Consider the following 15,316-nt stretch of genomic DNA (forward strand, 5'->3'; position numbering starts at 1 on the left):
TTATATTCAGTGGGACACTTGAATCTATGTTAACAAAGTAAATTAAAATTAAAACAAATAGTTAAAGAGAGGCTTTGGGTAAGTTGATTAAACCCAGGACATTTAGGAGGGCAAAAATGACAATAATTATGTATGATAATGCCAAATACAAAATGATGTCATGTAATATGAATGTATAATTTTGTTGAAAAAAATGACTGTCAATTCATTTCAAAATTTTAATGTAAATCTCATTAAATATGGGCATAAATGGATTTATATTCATAATTTCAGTTTAACTTTTCAAGACAAATTCTAAATTAGTGAAGTTTGTTTTACTGTTTACTTTGTAAACATGTTGCAGTCTGTAGTGACTTCACTTTTTAAATTAAGTTTATTGGGGTGACATTAGTTAATAAATTTATACAGATTTCAAATGTAAAAAAAAAAAAGAAAATAAAAATAAATACAAAGCCAAAAAGAAAAGAAAAGAAATACAAAGCCAACAGCTAGATAAGTCAGAAAAATTAGGTCCCACATTCACTCAAGTGGTATTTGAAAATGGCTCTCTAATGTTTTTATTTCATTGGAATAAGAGTTCCAACAGAACGCTAAAGCAATTATATGGAATACTACAGCTTTTTAATAGCTTTTAACCTCTCAAGCCACAATAATTTAAAAGGGAGAGAATGAACTGCTTGGAGGAAGATTTCTTCTGGAGAATATAAATGTATTTTCTGATACATTGCTTCTGACTCTTTTTGGGGAGAGGCAAATGTACACAGGAATGTGATGGAACTTTCCAGTTGGTGATTTTGCATTATCGAAGCAAGGTGTTTGTGAAAATGACTGGTAATTAGGTGTGAAAGCCTGTAAGACTGAAAAATGGAGAAGCACTGTAGAATCTTATATATATCAAGGGCTGAATTTGGTACACTCTTTTGGAGGGGATTTTAGCAATGTGTGTACACTTTGATCCAGCATTTTTACTTCTAGAAATCTACTTTATAGCAAATTGCACATGTACACAAAGGTCTAAGTACAAGGATGTTTGTTTGCATGTGTAAAAAATGGAAATACTCTGTATCTATCAATATAAAAATATTTCAACAAATGATGGCATATCCATAGTTTAGAAAAATTTTTGCTAATAAATAGAATGAGGTAGATCTATATATATTCTGACACAAAAAGATATCCCGGATATGATAAGTAAAAAAAGCAAATTGTAAAATAGTATCTATCCTACAATTCTATTTTTTAATGTTTCCAATGTCAATATAGTCATAGAAAAATATCTGGAGGAATATGTACTAAAGTTTATCACTGGATATCTCTGGGGGATGGTATTCATATTTTTGTAATGTTTACATTTTTATGAGCATGAATTACTTTTGCAAAGAAAGTTGAATTATTACTGCAAGGGAGGAAAGTAAAATTATTACGTGGCTAGTAGAGATTTATTCACTATCTCTGGATGTAACGTTTCAGTGTAATTCTGCATGCAGTAAATGCATTTTAGGTTCTGGCAATCTGGCAAGGGAGGTATTTTAGTCAGAATGAACCAGAATGAATGTACTCACGTAGAGAGGCTGAGATACATTGTGTCTCCTTGCTGCCACCCGTATTCTGGTCTCGGTTGTCCCTTTAGCTACTGCTGCTGCTCTTCGACCTTGGCTGAGGGAGAAGCAGCTCATTTCCTACTTCTTTCTCTTGCCTCACAAGTCACCTATTTTAGAAATCACCAAAACAAGGTGGTAAATTGCTTGGCCTTTGGAGTTGGGGAGCCCTGGGTTCAAATCTCCTAACTGTGAATTTGGGGAATTAGCATCTCGTTTTGGGCCCTCTCTCTCTTCATATGAAAAATGATACTCTTAAAGAACCTGCCTGATTGGGTTTTTGGAATGATTAAAAAAAGTTAAGTATTGGAGGTGCTTAGGAATAGTAAATAAATAAACAAATGTCACTTATTGTCACTGCATTCTATTAATTCATCTTTGGTGGATTCTCTCCCATCTAGCCTCTACCTGATAAACTCTTACTTATCCTTCCAAGCCTGGCTCAGATGCCATCACTGTGAAACCTCCTCTAGTTTCTCCTCACACACCCAGAACTGATTAATGCTTCCTTACCAGTAGTCCTGCAGGGTGCTAGGCACCCAACTTCATACTGTACCTTATATTCTGGGTTTGCTTGTCTGTCTCTTCCACAGACCCTGAGCTCCTGCAAAGCAGCCATCCTGTTCTAGTCAACTCAACCGTTCAACACTTATGTCAGTGCCAGGTCCAGGGTTTGACTTCAAATAACCATTTTTCAAATTGAATTAATCCCATCCCTGTCTTTATCACCCAGGCCTGACATCTTTAGTTCACTGTGAAACTATGGCAACAGCTTCCTAACTGGCCTCTTCTTTCCCCACTCCAGCCCAGGCTAACATTTGAGCCAAAAGAGTCCCTGATCAAAATATTTCAAGGAAAGAGTAGAATTTTAGGGTGCGAAGCCAGACTTAAGTTTTAACTCCAGTTTTGCCACAGGCTGACTTGATTTTAAGCGCATTGCTTTTTCTCTCTGACTTCGCTTCTTCATCCCTGAAATAGAGGCAATAACCTCTGCCTGCAGGACAGCAGAGGGGGCTCAGTGAAGAATTCATATGAAATGCATCAACATTACACAAATCTAGCTATTCCCACTTCTTTTATTTTTGAGGAAGAAGTGTCTTTAAAGTCTCTGTCCTGGAAGTCAAACTACCTCCCGTATATAGCCCTGTGATCCTGAGCAAGTTCCTCTAGTTACAAATGAAGAGGTGAGCTCTCACCTGGGGTCCTGTTTATTCCCAGGAGACATTTAATGTGCTCTGTAGTGAGGCTAATTCCCAAGGCAAAGGTGCAGAAATTCTTCTCCAATCTTAAAATTAAATACAAATATCAGGAACATTGGTACTGTCCTTTACCATTAATGGAGCACTTTCATACCCATCATCTGACTTGGAAGGGGCTTTATTGGGAAGAAATCACAGAAAAATCTTAACAGTGATAATCCCTGCATGGTGAAATTGGGCATGATTTTAAATTTATTTGTGTTTTCCTAAACTTTGAAAATCTACAATTTATTAGCTGGACACAGATAACTGTTGCACAACACGGTAAAGGTACTAAATGCCACTGAATTGTACATAAAGTGCACAATTTTGTTATGTGAGTTTCACCTCATTAAAAAATCTTCAGCAATACAAACGCACGAGTTTATATTCATTTATTAAAATGTGGTTTGAGGCGAGAACAAAAAAAGGATTCTCAAAGCTCAAAAGTAGTTCAATTAGGCAACATTTTCCCTCACCCATAGGTTCAAATCACAGTATGGCGGCCAGCCTGCAGTACGCTCCTCCGACCATCAGGGGTCTCTGCAAAATCCTCGCGTCCTCACACAGGGGCTAGCGCCTTCTCTTGCGTCTTTGAAGCGCTTTTGCGTGGGAGAGGCGTGGCCGGCTGCTTGCCGGCACAATTGTCAACCTAGTCTGTGCGGGTCTTTCCAGCTCCCGCTCCGGCATTCTCCCCTTAGGGCGGGTCCCAGTCTTTTATCTCCCCACCCTTAATCGCCTGCCCCAGTATTTATCTCTGCATCGGTGTCCTCTGTCTTGCCCTGCCAAGGGTCTCTGAGGCTCGGCTCCATGGCGCTGCAGAGCTCGGGGGTGGCCTTCCGCAAGATCCTGTCTCACTTCCCCGAGGAGCTGAGCCTCGGTTTTGCCTATGGCTCCGGGGTGTACCGCCAGGCAGGGCCCAGTTCGAACCAGAAGGTGAGCCTGGACCGGGGCCAACCCCACCCCTAGAATCGGCCTGTTCGCACGAGTTTCCTTTTGCCTTTGGTCCCTCCAGAACCCTAGAGCCATCTGCTCTGCGCACTCCACGTCTCAGCTAGCAAAGCACCAAGTATGAGAGTGTACTTAGTAACGTGAGCAGAGTTTTTGGTTAAGCAGGAGTCCACTTCGTCTAGAGCAAGAGGTGCAGTTATGCGGAGGGAAAAGTTGACACAGAAGCAAGACGGTAGAAGGAGAAAGAGATATTTGACAGATGCTAGTTCAGTGTTCTGGGATTTGGCTGAACATGGCGTTCTCTGAGAAGCTTTAAAAATACTGATGCCTGGTTTCCACCAGTGGAGATTCTGATTTAATTGGTCTGCGGGGAGGCGGGCTTCAAGAATTTCAAAACTTTCCCAGGTGATTGTAATGCACAACCTAGCCTGAGAGTGTGTCTGTAGCTGTAGGGGAAAATACTTCCTGACTTCAGGTAGCTGATGGACTGATTGTAGGGCCAGGGCACGTGCAGTGAAGTTAACAAGAGCAAAAGTTAGTGGGTGACCAGTATATTTACCCGTGCTCAGAACGTTTAACAAGACGATTTAGGATTAGGCATTTTAACTCTTCAGAATTGGTTGAGCACAATGGCAGTTGAGGGTACAGTTTTCCTTTTAATTGCAGGGTTTTTTTTCTGAAAATAAAGTTTGCTTCCAAGGTGGAGGAGACAAGATTCAGACAGCAGAAAGTGACAGGCAGATACTTTCCCATTTAAATGAATCTGTTAGTAACTCTTCTACCAGGGCTTTAGAGCTTTTGCTGAATTAACATAAAAGAAGCAAAAGTCAAAATAGAGCTGTGTGCAGCTTGGTTTCTGAACTGGATTTTTACTTGCTGTTGTTCATGCACAGCCTAACATCTCACTGTCATCTTTAATAAACTAAGGATAAGTGTGCAAATTGCTGCAGGGCCTTCTGGATTTGGATACCTGGCCATCTGTACTGTTGCTGGGATATGCTGTTTCCTACCTACTCTAGTTTTTAAGTAATACTTTTTAAAAAACGGATTGCTTATGAGAAACTATAGATTGTTGGTGTATAAATGCTAGGTTATTGTAGGCTAGTTGTTTTTTCTAAATACATTAACATAATTATAAGTTTTTAAAAATATATATCCACCCCAAATCTTAAATATCATATGGTTTGTGGATCACATTATGGAAAAGTCAGAGCAGGCCTAAGCATCCTGATTCTATAGCCACCTCTTCATTTTTTTCATGAAAATTTTCCTTTGAACAGAGGTAGAAAAGTCCTTTTAAGAAAAGGTCCTTCCTTTGCTTTCCTCACCCTCATTTCCTGCAGGTTAACAGGTCTTATAGATTCCAACACCTAAGTCCCTGTCAGATTAGTCTCTATACCCTTCAGTGCATTAGTATTATTTATATTCTCACCTGGAATCTTGCATTTAGCCTCCTATGTGGTTTCCCAGCCTTTGTTCTCTCCTCTCTCTAGTGAGCTCTTCTCCAGAAAAATGTCTTAGCAGAACCTGCCCAGCTCTCATATCCACAAGAGTGTTTTCCTCCCACAGGACTCTCCTTCCCTGTGCTTCTCCTAACACTTCTACCAAGCCTGCTTAACTCTGTGCATTTCAAGATTCAGATTTAGTCAGTCTTAAAGAATGTAATTTTATAGGAAAATTTCTGCTTCCTGTTCTGACCCAATTTTGAGTGAAGTGAGTACATTTTATTTTCTTCTATCAAGTCAATTTACTAATAATTTGTTCATTTTTCCAAGTAGTCTTTAAGCTCTTTACCACTACCTTATCTATTAGAGCTCATTTAGGTCCTCAGTGAGTAGCTGGTGAATGGATGAGAGTTAAAATAACATTTCCCTTTACATAATACTGTATAGAGACCTGACCAGTTTGCTCAGTGGTAGAGCATCGACCTGGCGTGTGGAAGTCCTGGGTTCGATTCCCAGCCAGGGCACACAGGAGAAGTGCCCATCTGCTTCTCCACCCCTCCCCCTGTTGCTTCTCTCAATCTCTCTCTCTCTCTCACTCACTCTCGCTCTTGCTCTTGCTTTCTCTCTCTTCCTCTCCTGCAGTCATGGCCCAGTTGGAGCAAGTTGGCCCTGGGTGCTGAGGATGGCTCCATGGCCTCTGCCTCGGGCACTAAAAAGAAATAGCTATGGTTACAAAGGAACAAGGGCCCCAGATGGAAAGAGCATTGCCCCCTAATGGGCTTGCCAGGTGGATCCTGGTTGGGGTGCATATAGGAATCTGTCTCTCTGTCTCCCCTCCTCTCACTAAAAAAAGAAAAAAAAAGGAATAGTGGTTTAGCACACAGAATTTGGAACCAGACTATTTCTGCCACTTACTAGCTATGTGTTCTTGAGCAAGGAATTTACTCTGTGCCCTGGTTTCCTTTCCTGTAAAACTGTGATAGTAACAGTGCCTACCCTGCAGGATTGTTTTGAGGATAAAATGAATTACTGTATATATAATATATAAACTGTTTAGAAGAGTGTTGGCATGACAGTACATGTTAAATAAGCATTGTTATTATGTGTATTGATGAAAACAGAGCTTATATTGGTTTCAGAGACTTGCTTAAGTTTCTGACGAATAGCCTCAGCAATCTTAAAAAAGAAGAATAAAGTGGGAGGTATCACACTTCCTGATATCAAGTTATACTACAAGGCCATTGTACTCAAAACAGCCTGGTACTGGCATAAGAACAGGCATATAGATCAATGGAACAGAGCAGAGAACCCAGAAATAAACCCACAGCTCTATGGATAATTGATATTTGACAAAGGAGGTAAGGAAATACAATGGAGTAAAGACAGCCTCTTTAACAAATGGTGTTGGGAAAATTGGACAGCTACCTGCAAAAAAATGAAACTAGACCACCAACTTATACCATTCACAAAAATAAACTCAAAATGGATAAAAGACTTAAATGTAAGCCATAAAACCATAAGCATATAGGAAGAAAACATAGGCAGTAAGCTCTCCGACATCTCTCGGAGCAATATATTTGCTGACTTATCTCCATGGGGAAGTGGAATAAAAGACAGGATAAACAAATGGGACTATATCAAACTAAAAAGCTTTTGCACAGCTAAAGACAATAAGAACAGAATAAAAAGACAAACTACACAATGGGAGAACATATTTGACAATACATCTGATAAGGGGTTAATAACCAAAATTTATAAAGAACTTGTAAATCTCAACACCAGGAAGACAAACAATCCAATCCAAAAATGGGCAAAAGAAATGAATAGACAATTCTCCAAAGAGGACATACAAATGGCCAATAGGCATATGAAAAAATGCTCATCACTAATCATTAGAGAAATGCAAATTAAAACCACAATGAGATTTCACCTCACACCAGTCAGATTGGCGCTCATCAACAAAACAACACAGAATAAGTGCTGGCAAGGATGTGGAGAAAAGGGAACCCTCCTGCACTGCTGGTGGGAATGCAGACTGGTACAGCCACTGTAGAAAACAGTATGGAGATTCCTCAAAACAAAAATCGAACTGCCTTTTGACCCAGCTATCCCACTTTTAGGAATATATTCCAAGAACACCATAGAACTGCTCCAAAAGGAGAAATGCACCCCCATGTTTGTGGCAGCATTGTTCACAATAGCGAAGATCTGGAAACAGCCCAAGTGTCCATCAGAGGACGAGTGGATTAAAAAGCTTTGGTACATATATACTAAGGAATACTACTCAGCCATAAGAAATGATGACATCGGATCATTTACAACAACATGGATGGACCTTGATAACATTATACAGAGTGAAATAAGTAAATCAAAAAAAACTAAGAACTATATGAATCCATACATAGATGGGACATAAAAATGAGACTCAGAGACATGGACAAGAGGGTGATGGTAACAGGGGTGGGGGGTGGGGGGATGGGGCGAGGAAAGAGAGAGGGGTGGAGGAGGGGAGGGGCACAAAGAAAACCAGATAGAAGGTGACGGAAGACAATTTGATTTTGGGTGAGGGATATACAGCATAATCAAATGTCAAAATAATCTGGAGATGTTTTCTCTCAACATATGTACCCTGATTTATCAATGTCACTGCATTAAATTTAATTTAAAAAAATAGAAGGAAACAAGTTTCTGATGACAACCCAGGTCTTTTATTAATCTTAATGACATAGAATTTTAGAGCTTGCCACTCCAAGTGTCTTTCTAGGAATTAAAACTAAAATCGTTCTCTTTTCTTCACCTCCCAGAATGTCATGCTGGACTTTGTGTTCACAGTAGATGATCCTGTTGCATGGCATTCAAAGAACCTGAAGAAAAATTGGGACCATTACTCTTTCCTAAAAGTTTTGGGGCCCAAGTATATCACCACTATCCAGAATAACTATGGTGCTGGAGTTTACTACAATCCATTGATCATGTGTGATGGTAGGGTAAGTGACTTTGGGCCTTTGTCTTAAGTTGGGTTGTTATTAACCTTTTTATTAGAATACCAACAAAATATATATGTTGTTGCAGTCAGGAAATGTTCAATCTCCTGCTGGGTGAAGGTGGTCAAGTGTGACTGTATTTTATTTTATTTTGCCTTCGGCCAAGTGGTTCTCTATTTTAATGTGCATCAAAATCCCCTACTGTGCCTGTTAGACACACAGATAGCTAGGCCCCACCCCAAAGTTTCTGACTCAGTAGGTCTAGGGTTGGGTTTGAGGATTTGCTTTTTTTTGTAAATTGAAATATAATTGCCATATAACATTATATTCATTTTTGGTTTACAACACTGATATATGTATATTTTGAAAGGATCACCACAATAAGTTTAGTTAGTATCCATAACTACACATAGTTACAATTTATTTCTTGTAATGGGAACTTTTAAAATCTCTTTTGGCAATGAGGATTTGCATTTCTGACAAGCTTCCAAATGATACTGCGGCTGGTCTGGAAAACATGGTTTAAGAACCAATGGTTTAGTCAGTGGGAGGACTAGGCAGGCCCATTAAGAATCAGAGTGGAAATTATTCTGATTTATACAGAGTGGCCAACACTCCCAGAAAGAATTTGGAAGTGAAGAGGATATCATAGGTAGTTGGGAGCATGTGGTGCCAAGTGGTAGGTACCTCTTGGTACCAGCAGGTGGGCGGAATTTGGTGAGTGGTTGTAGATCAGGTAAGATGCATGGATCCTGGCAGAGGGTTGTCTGACAGCAGGACCCCTGCTGAGCTGTCTTTCAGATGAAGGGGCCTCATCTGTAAGAGGGCTGCCAAGAACTAGTCAGGATCCCAGCCTAAGAAGACCAAGGGATACTGAATCAGATGCCTTCTAGAGATAAGCTGGCTAAAGATGACATATAGGTTTCACCAGCTGTGCCACCTCTGCTCAATGCTACTGATTGCTTAGGGCAGTCATACTTTGATGTGCAGACAATGCCCTGAGGATCTTGTTGAATGCAGATTCTGATTCAGTTGGTCTGAAATGGAGCCTGAGATTCTGAAATTTTTTTCAAGCCCTCAGATAGATGCCGATGTTATTGGTCAGTTGACCACACTTTGAGGGCCAGGAAGTTGAGTACTGACTGAGAAGGATTTTGAAGACCTATTTGAACTTGGCAGGAATGAGTGCTGTGATTGATTGGTGATGTCTGCATAACCTTTGGGGGAGATATATATTTTTTTTTTTGGTTGAGGTCCGATTGGTGATGTCTGCATAACCTTTGGGGGATATATATATATATATATATATATATATATATTTTTTTTTTTTTTTTTTTTTTTTGGTTGAGGTCCAATTGTGCTCCACCTGCACTTTGCAGATGAAGAAAACCAAGGTTCAGAGGAGAAAATAACTTCCATAAGCTCATGCAGCTACTTAGTGACAGACCCTGACTTCCAGGCCAGTGGTATTTATTTCTATTGCCTCCCAGCTTTTATGTGCCTGCAGCAAGAAGGCTTCCTAGCTTGAGGAGAGGGAAGGTTATTCCGCACAGCCTTCTATGTCCACTTCAGTCATGCCGAACATGTACCTTTGTTCTTCCTTCATAATTAATATTATGCTGAACCTATCTCTAATTAGTAGCTTCAAACAATATTAAAAGCTCCAGTAACCAAATGTTTGGGCATAATTATATGCCAAAGGGACTGTACTTTTTAATTAAAATTCTTTAGCTACTTTTTAGATATTTGCAGCCTGAGAAGGCTATTGGGATACTAAGTTTAGCAAAGTGAGGCCAGAGATATTTGTTGAAGCAAATTGGATTTTGTAACCTGTAACAATTACTATTCAGAGTTTGTATAAATTACCGTTGCATGAGCTTGACCATAAATCCATATGTTCTCCACTGATAAAGAGGTTTTATTTTAGATGTTGCTTTGTAATTATAAAAGTGTTTAGAATAGTACATAATGAAAGAAAAATTTACCATGTAAAGAATGTCAGTAAAAACTTTTAATTAAACAAAATTTCTTGTACTTTATGGTAAAATGAACACTGGAGTCTAAACTAAAATTCATGGACCTAGTTTTGTCTCTGCTACTAATGGTGCCACCTTGGGTGTATCATTTATTTTCTGAGCCTCAGATTTCTTATTTCTCAAATGAGAAATGTAAAATATATTACTGCTTTTTAAACTATCTATGCTTAAAGACCAATTTTTTATTTCCAATTCTTTGAGAACCAGTACTAAGTAGCCTCTAAGAGCCATTATACTTTTAACATCACAAGAGTCTGAGTTAAAATTATGGTTACCTCACCTCTTCTACCTGAGGGGACAAGTCAGTCTTGGAAACTTACCCTTTGAGAAAATTTTTGGTAGAGATGTGTGTCTTTACAAAGTAGGCATTCTGCGTTGGCTTTGGAAATCAAGGTACTCTATAGGAAGCAATCTCTTTCTTTATATTTTGCATTTGCGTAAGCAACAATATGGTATTTTGTTCCTTTTCATGCCTATTTCTTTTCATTTTCAGCTTATCAAATATGGGGTTATTAGCACTAGTAATTTGATTGAAGATCTCCTCAACTGGAATAATTTATACATTGCTGGACGACTCCAAAAACCGGTGAGTGTTTTATTGGCTACCACAGTTAGGTATATCTCTCCTTTCTGCTCCTGGCCTTACTTTTATCTTTGATTGCAATGATATGGGACTCCCGGAAATAGAAATGAGTTTCAGACTCCTCTTTCTCCCTAAGAATTCATTACCAAACAATATCTAGATATTACCCACACTACTCCTGCCCTCTTTCTAAAGATTTTTCAGTTGTCTGGATGGATTAGGCTCAGAGTTAGTCCATTTGGGCAGAAGAGGATGGCATAATAAATTTCCAGTATCTAGATGGAGCCTCTATTTGCTTGACCCAGATAACCTTCTCTTCTAGAATGTAAAGGCCAGAGGACATTGTCCACTGATGTGTCCCAGCAGTGCCTGGGGCAGTGCCTGGCACATAGTAAGCATTCAGCAAATATTTGTTGAATAAATGAATGAACTAGGTAGTCATGCTGAGGAGTTCAGATTCTAATCCCCATTATCTTCCTCAGGCCAATGGTGAGATCCTGTCATTGCATTCTCCATTTGGGATACTGCTAGAGGAGACTGTAGGGCAGGGGTCCCCAAACTATGGCCCGCGGGCCACATGCAGCCCCCTGAGGCTATTTATCCGCCCCCCCCCCCCACCCCCCCCCCCCCCCCCCCCCCCCCCCCCGCCGCACACCCAGAAGGGGCACCTCTTTCATTGGTGGTCAGTGAGAGGAGCATAGTTCCCATTGAAATACTGGTCAGTTTGTTGATTTAAATTTACTTATTCTCTATTTTAAATATTGTATTCGTTCCCATTTTGTTTTTTTACTTTAAAATAAGATGTGTAGTGTGCATAGGGATTTGTTCATAGGTTTTTTATAGTCCGGCCCTCCAGCCGTCTGAGGGACAGTGAACTGGTCCCCTGTGTAAAAAGTTTGGGGACCCCTGCTGTAGGGAGTAGTTATCTCCCTGGGATTTAATAGAAACAGGAAACAAACAAAACAGGAAAAAAGTGAAGAGGACTTGAACTTTTGACTTGTTTTTACAAATGTCATGTTTCTTCTTTTTTTGTGTGACATGGACAGAGAGAGAGAGACAGAGAGAGGGACAGATAGGGACTGACAGACAGGAAGGGAGAAAGATGAGAAGCATCAATTTTTCATTGTGGCTCCTTAGTCTCCTTAGTTGTTCATTGATTGCTTTCTCATATGTGCCTTGAGGAGGGGCCTCCAGCAGAGTGAGTGACCCCTTGCTCAAGCCAGCAACCCCTGTCTCAAGCCAGCGACCCACGCTCAAACTTGTGAGCCCTTGCTCAAGCCAGATAAGCTGTGCTCAAGCCAGCAACCATGGGGTTTCAAACCTTGGTTCTCTACGTCCCAGTCCAATGCTCTATCCACTGTGTCACCACCTGGTCAGGCTCATGTTTCTTCTTTTTTGCAAATTTATATTCTATTTTGTGAGAAAGGATCTTTTCATAGTTTGAGAACTATGCAACATTGTCATAGTTGCTAATCTCTCAGCAAAGAAGATTTTTCTTAGTGCTGTCAGAGGGTGTGAGGCCCCCCAAAGAGAGTACATGATTGTTCTCAGATGTCTCCCATAGAGTGAATATGCTGCTCCTCCTTTTATCAGAGCAAATATTAGAGAGAGAGATTTATACGATCTTAACTTACTTGATTGTGTCATAAAAATCTCTATACAGCCTGACCTGTGGTGGCGCAGTGGATAAAGCGTCGACCTGGAAATGCTGAGGTTGCCGGTTCGAAACCCTGGGCTTGCCTGGTCAAGGCACATATGGGAGTTGATGCTTCCAGCTCCTCCCCCCTTCTCTCTCTCTGTCTCTCTCTCCTCTCTCTCTTTCTCTGTCTCTCTCTCTCCCTCTCTCTCTCCTCTCTAAAAATAAATAAATTTTAAAAAAATCTCGGCCCTGGCCAGTTGGCTCAGTGGTAGAGTGTCGGCCTGGCGTGCGGGGACCAGGGCACATAGGAGAGGCGCCCATTTGCTTCTCCACGCCCCCCCCTCCTTCCTCTCTGTCTCTCTCTTCCCCTCCTGCAGCCAAGGCTCCATTGGAGCAGGGATGGCCCGGGCGCTGGGGATGGCTCCTTGGCCTCTGCCCCAGGCACTAGAGTGGCTCTGGTCGTGGCAGAGCGACGCCCTGGAGGGGCAGAGCATCGCCCCCTGGTGGGCAGAGCGTTGCCCCTGGTGGGCGTGCCGGGTGGATCCCGGTCGGCGCATGCGGGAGTCTGTCTGACTGTCTCTCCCCGTTTCCAGCTTCAGAAAAATACAAAAAAAAAAAAAAAATCTCTATACATATACATGGGTGGTCAAGATTCTCTTGCCTTGCATCTGGTCTTAAAGTGTCATGGTGTAGCTCATTATAATGTCCATAAACACTTGATAGGGACAATGGTTATGTGGATATACTCATATGTAAAAATTTGTCAAGCTTTATCTGTTAGATTTGTATACTCTATGTAATTTTTACTTCAGTAAAAACATTTTTATAGTTTGGAAACAATAGGCTTATCAAAATAATGTAATGTCCAGTTAGATGAATTTCTCATTTCTAGGCTGGATAATTAGAAAAGCTCATAATTCAGCAAATAAATGTAGTTGCAAATTTATAAACACTAATTTTCCAAGTTTTTCTTTTAATTTTCAAAATATATGTAGCTTGACAGGAAAAGTGATGAATGTGGAATGAGAAGCTTTGGGTCTTATTCATTCCTGACACTTGTTAGCTATTTATGTGAAGTCAGGCAACGTGCTTTACCTTTCTGAACCTCCTGTAATTTTTCTGTAGAATGGGGACAACAATATTTGTCCTGCCTACTTTTTAAGAAGTTATTGAAAACTGGAAGCAGGATAGTAATGCTAGAAAGAAAACAGATGTTTTAGAATCAGACAGATCTGTGGTTTGTGTCCCAGCTCTGACAGTCCCAGCTATGTGACACTGTACCAGTTACTTAAGTCTCCCTGAGCCTTGGAACATCCTCATTTATAGATAAGGCTGATCATACTGACCTCAAACAACATTTAAGGAGTGCCTGGATCAAAAATGCCTTGCACTTAGTAGATGCACAGGAAATGATCTTTCACTTTCCTTTGTCCTTGCCCATCTCAGAGTTATTTTGAGATAAAATGAGATATTGAATGTGAAAAGGTTGTGTTATTCCCTGTACTGTTTTATGTTTGGAATATTTCATTTAAAAAAAAAATAGGCTTTAGAAAAATGAAAATGCCATGAAATCCCAGAATAAAGTACTGGAAATGACCTCAGATTTCATCTAAATGTCATATATCTTGATAAAATAAAAACAGCAATTCAACACAGGTAGTAGCAGCTACACTTAAATCATGCAAAACAGCATTTCTCAGCTACCTTGGAGAATAAAATGTTATTGATAATAATGACTATTCCTCGGGCTTATTAAGCTTCTAGCACAAGAAAAATAGGATATCTTAAAAAAATCATTTGAAAGTGTTGACCATAGCACATACATGGTAAAAAAAAAAACCCAAAAGACATAAATGGGTAAATTAACTCATCTATTCCTGCTGTTAGTTTCCCTCTCTAGTGGAAATCAGTTAACCAGGCTCAAGATAACTATCTTTAGTAAACTATTTTTACCAGTAGGTGGCAGCAGATATTAAAAGAACAAATCCGATGGAAGAAAGAATTGGTAGCATTTTAATAAAAGAAATAGTTGAATGGCTTAGGAAGGAATTGTGAGAATACGAGTGTGAATTCTTTGTTTTTATGTATTTTAAAAAAAGGAGTTGCATGAAATCATATTGCCTAAAACTCTAAAATTATCTTCCATATTACAACTAGAATAGAATATCTCAATCACTAGCAGTTTTGGGTTTAAAATATACAGAGGGTAAGGGAAGTCTCTGTACTTTCCATTCAGTTTTGCTGTAAATCTAAAACTGCTCTAAATGTAAAGTTTTTTAATGAAAAGGAGAAATATAAAGGAATACTTTGCTTTAAAAGATAGACATTTTTGGAAAAAGTTGAGTAAGTTAAATTTTTGCTATATTATACTTCACCATTAACTTAGTTCATAATTGAAGTGATAACTATTATTTTTAGTGCAGTCTTAAGTTTCGGAGTCATTTACCAAGTCATTTCCAAGTAAAGAACAATGAAATTTAAAATATTTAATAAAACATTTTGGCTAATCCTTTTTAAATCAGAAAACTCTCAGGTAATATTAATAGTCATTTCTCTAATTTATTTAACATAAGTTTAGTTTTTTGTATTTCAAATAAAGTGTGTAGATAATTTGCCTTAAATTTTTAAACTATTCACATTGATATACAGTACCTTGTTAAGAGGGTTTTATTTTTGTGTATTCATTGCAATATATTTTATGTGCTAGTAATATAGCTTTTAAAAAAATAACAGCTCCTTGAAATATAATTCAGATACCATACAATTCAGCTATTTAAAGTGTACAACTCAGCCCTGACCAAGTAGCATAGAGTGCCATCCCAAATATACCAAGGTTGCGGGT

The 15,316-nt window shown here is 39.4% G+C and overlaps 1 protein-coding gene across 6 annotated transcripts in view; it reads left to right on the forward strand.

Moving 5' to 3' along the window:
* The first annotated feature begins 3,454 nt into the window (after nucleotides 1-3,454).
* The window catches only part of TAMM41 (TAM41 mitochondrial translocator assembly and maintenance homolog), an 85,469-nt gene continuing 73,607 nt past the window's right edge, over nucleotides 3,455-15,316 (forward strand). For 4 of the 6 annotated variants that reach the window (XM_066350791.1, XM_066350794.1, XM_066350792.1 and 1 more), the window contains exons 1-3: nucleotides 3,455-3,772; nucleotides 8,037-8,219; nucleotides 10,746-10,838. In XM_066350791.1, the coding sequence (XP_066206888.1) occupies nucleotides 3,647-3,772; nucleotides 8,037-8,219; nucleotides 10,746-10,838 (402 nt within the window). In that variant the 5' untranslated portion in view covers nucleotides 3,455-3,646. Of the gene's footprint in view, nucleotides 3,773-8,036; nucleotides 8,220-10,745; nucleotides 10,839-15,316 lie in introns of those variants that run through there. The other 2 variants (XM_066350795.1, XM_066350797.1) reach the window with 2 other exon arrangements.

This window comes from Saccopteryx leptura, chromosome 10 (genome assembly GCF_036850995.1).
Source record: "Saccopteryx leptura isolate mSacLep1 chromosome 10, mSacLep1_pri_phased_curated, whole genome shotgun sequence".
Lineage (NCBI taxonomy): Eukaryota > Metazoa > Chordata > Mammalia > Chiroptera > Emballonuridae > Saccopteryx > Saccopteryx leptura.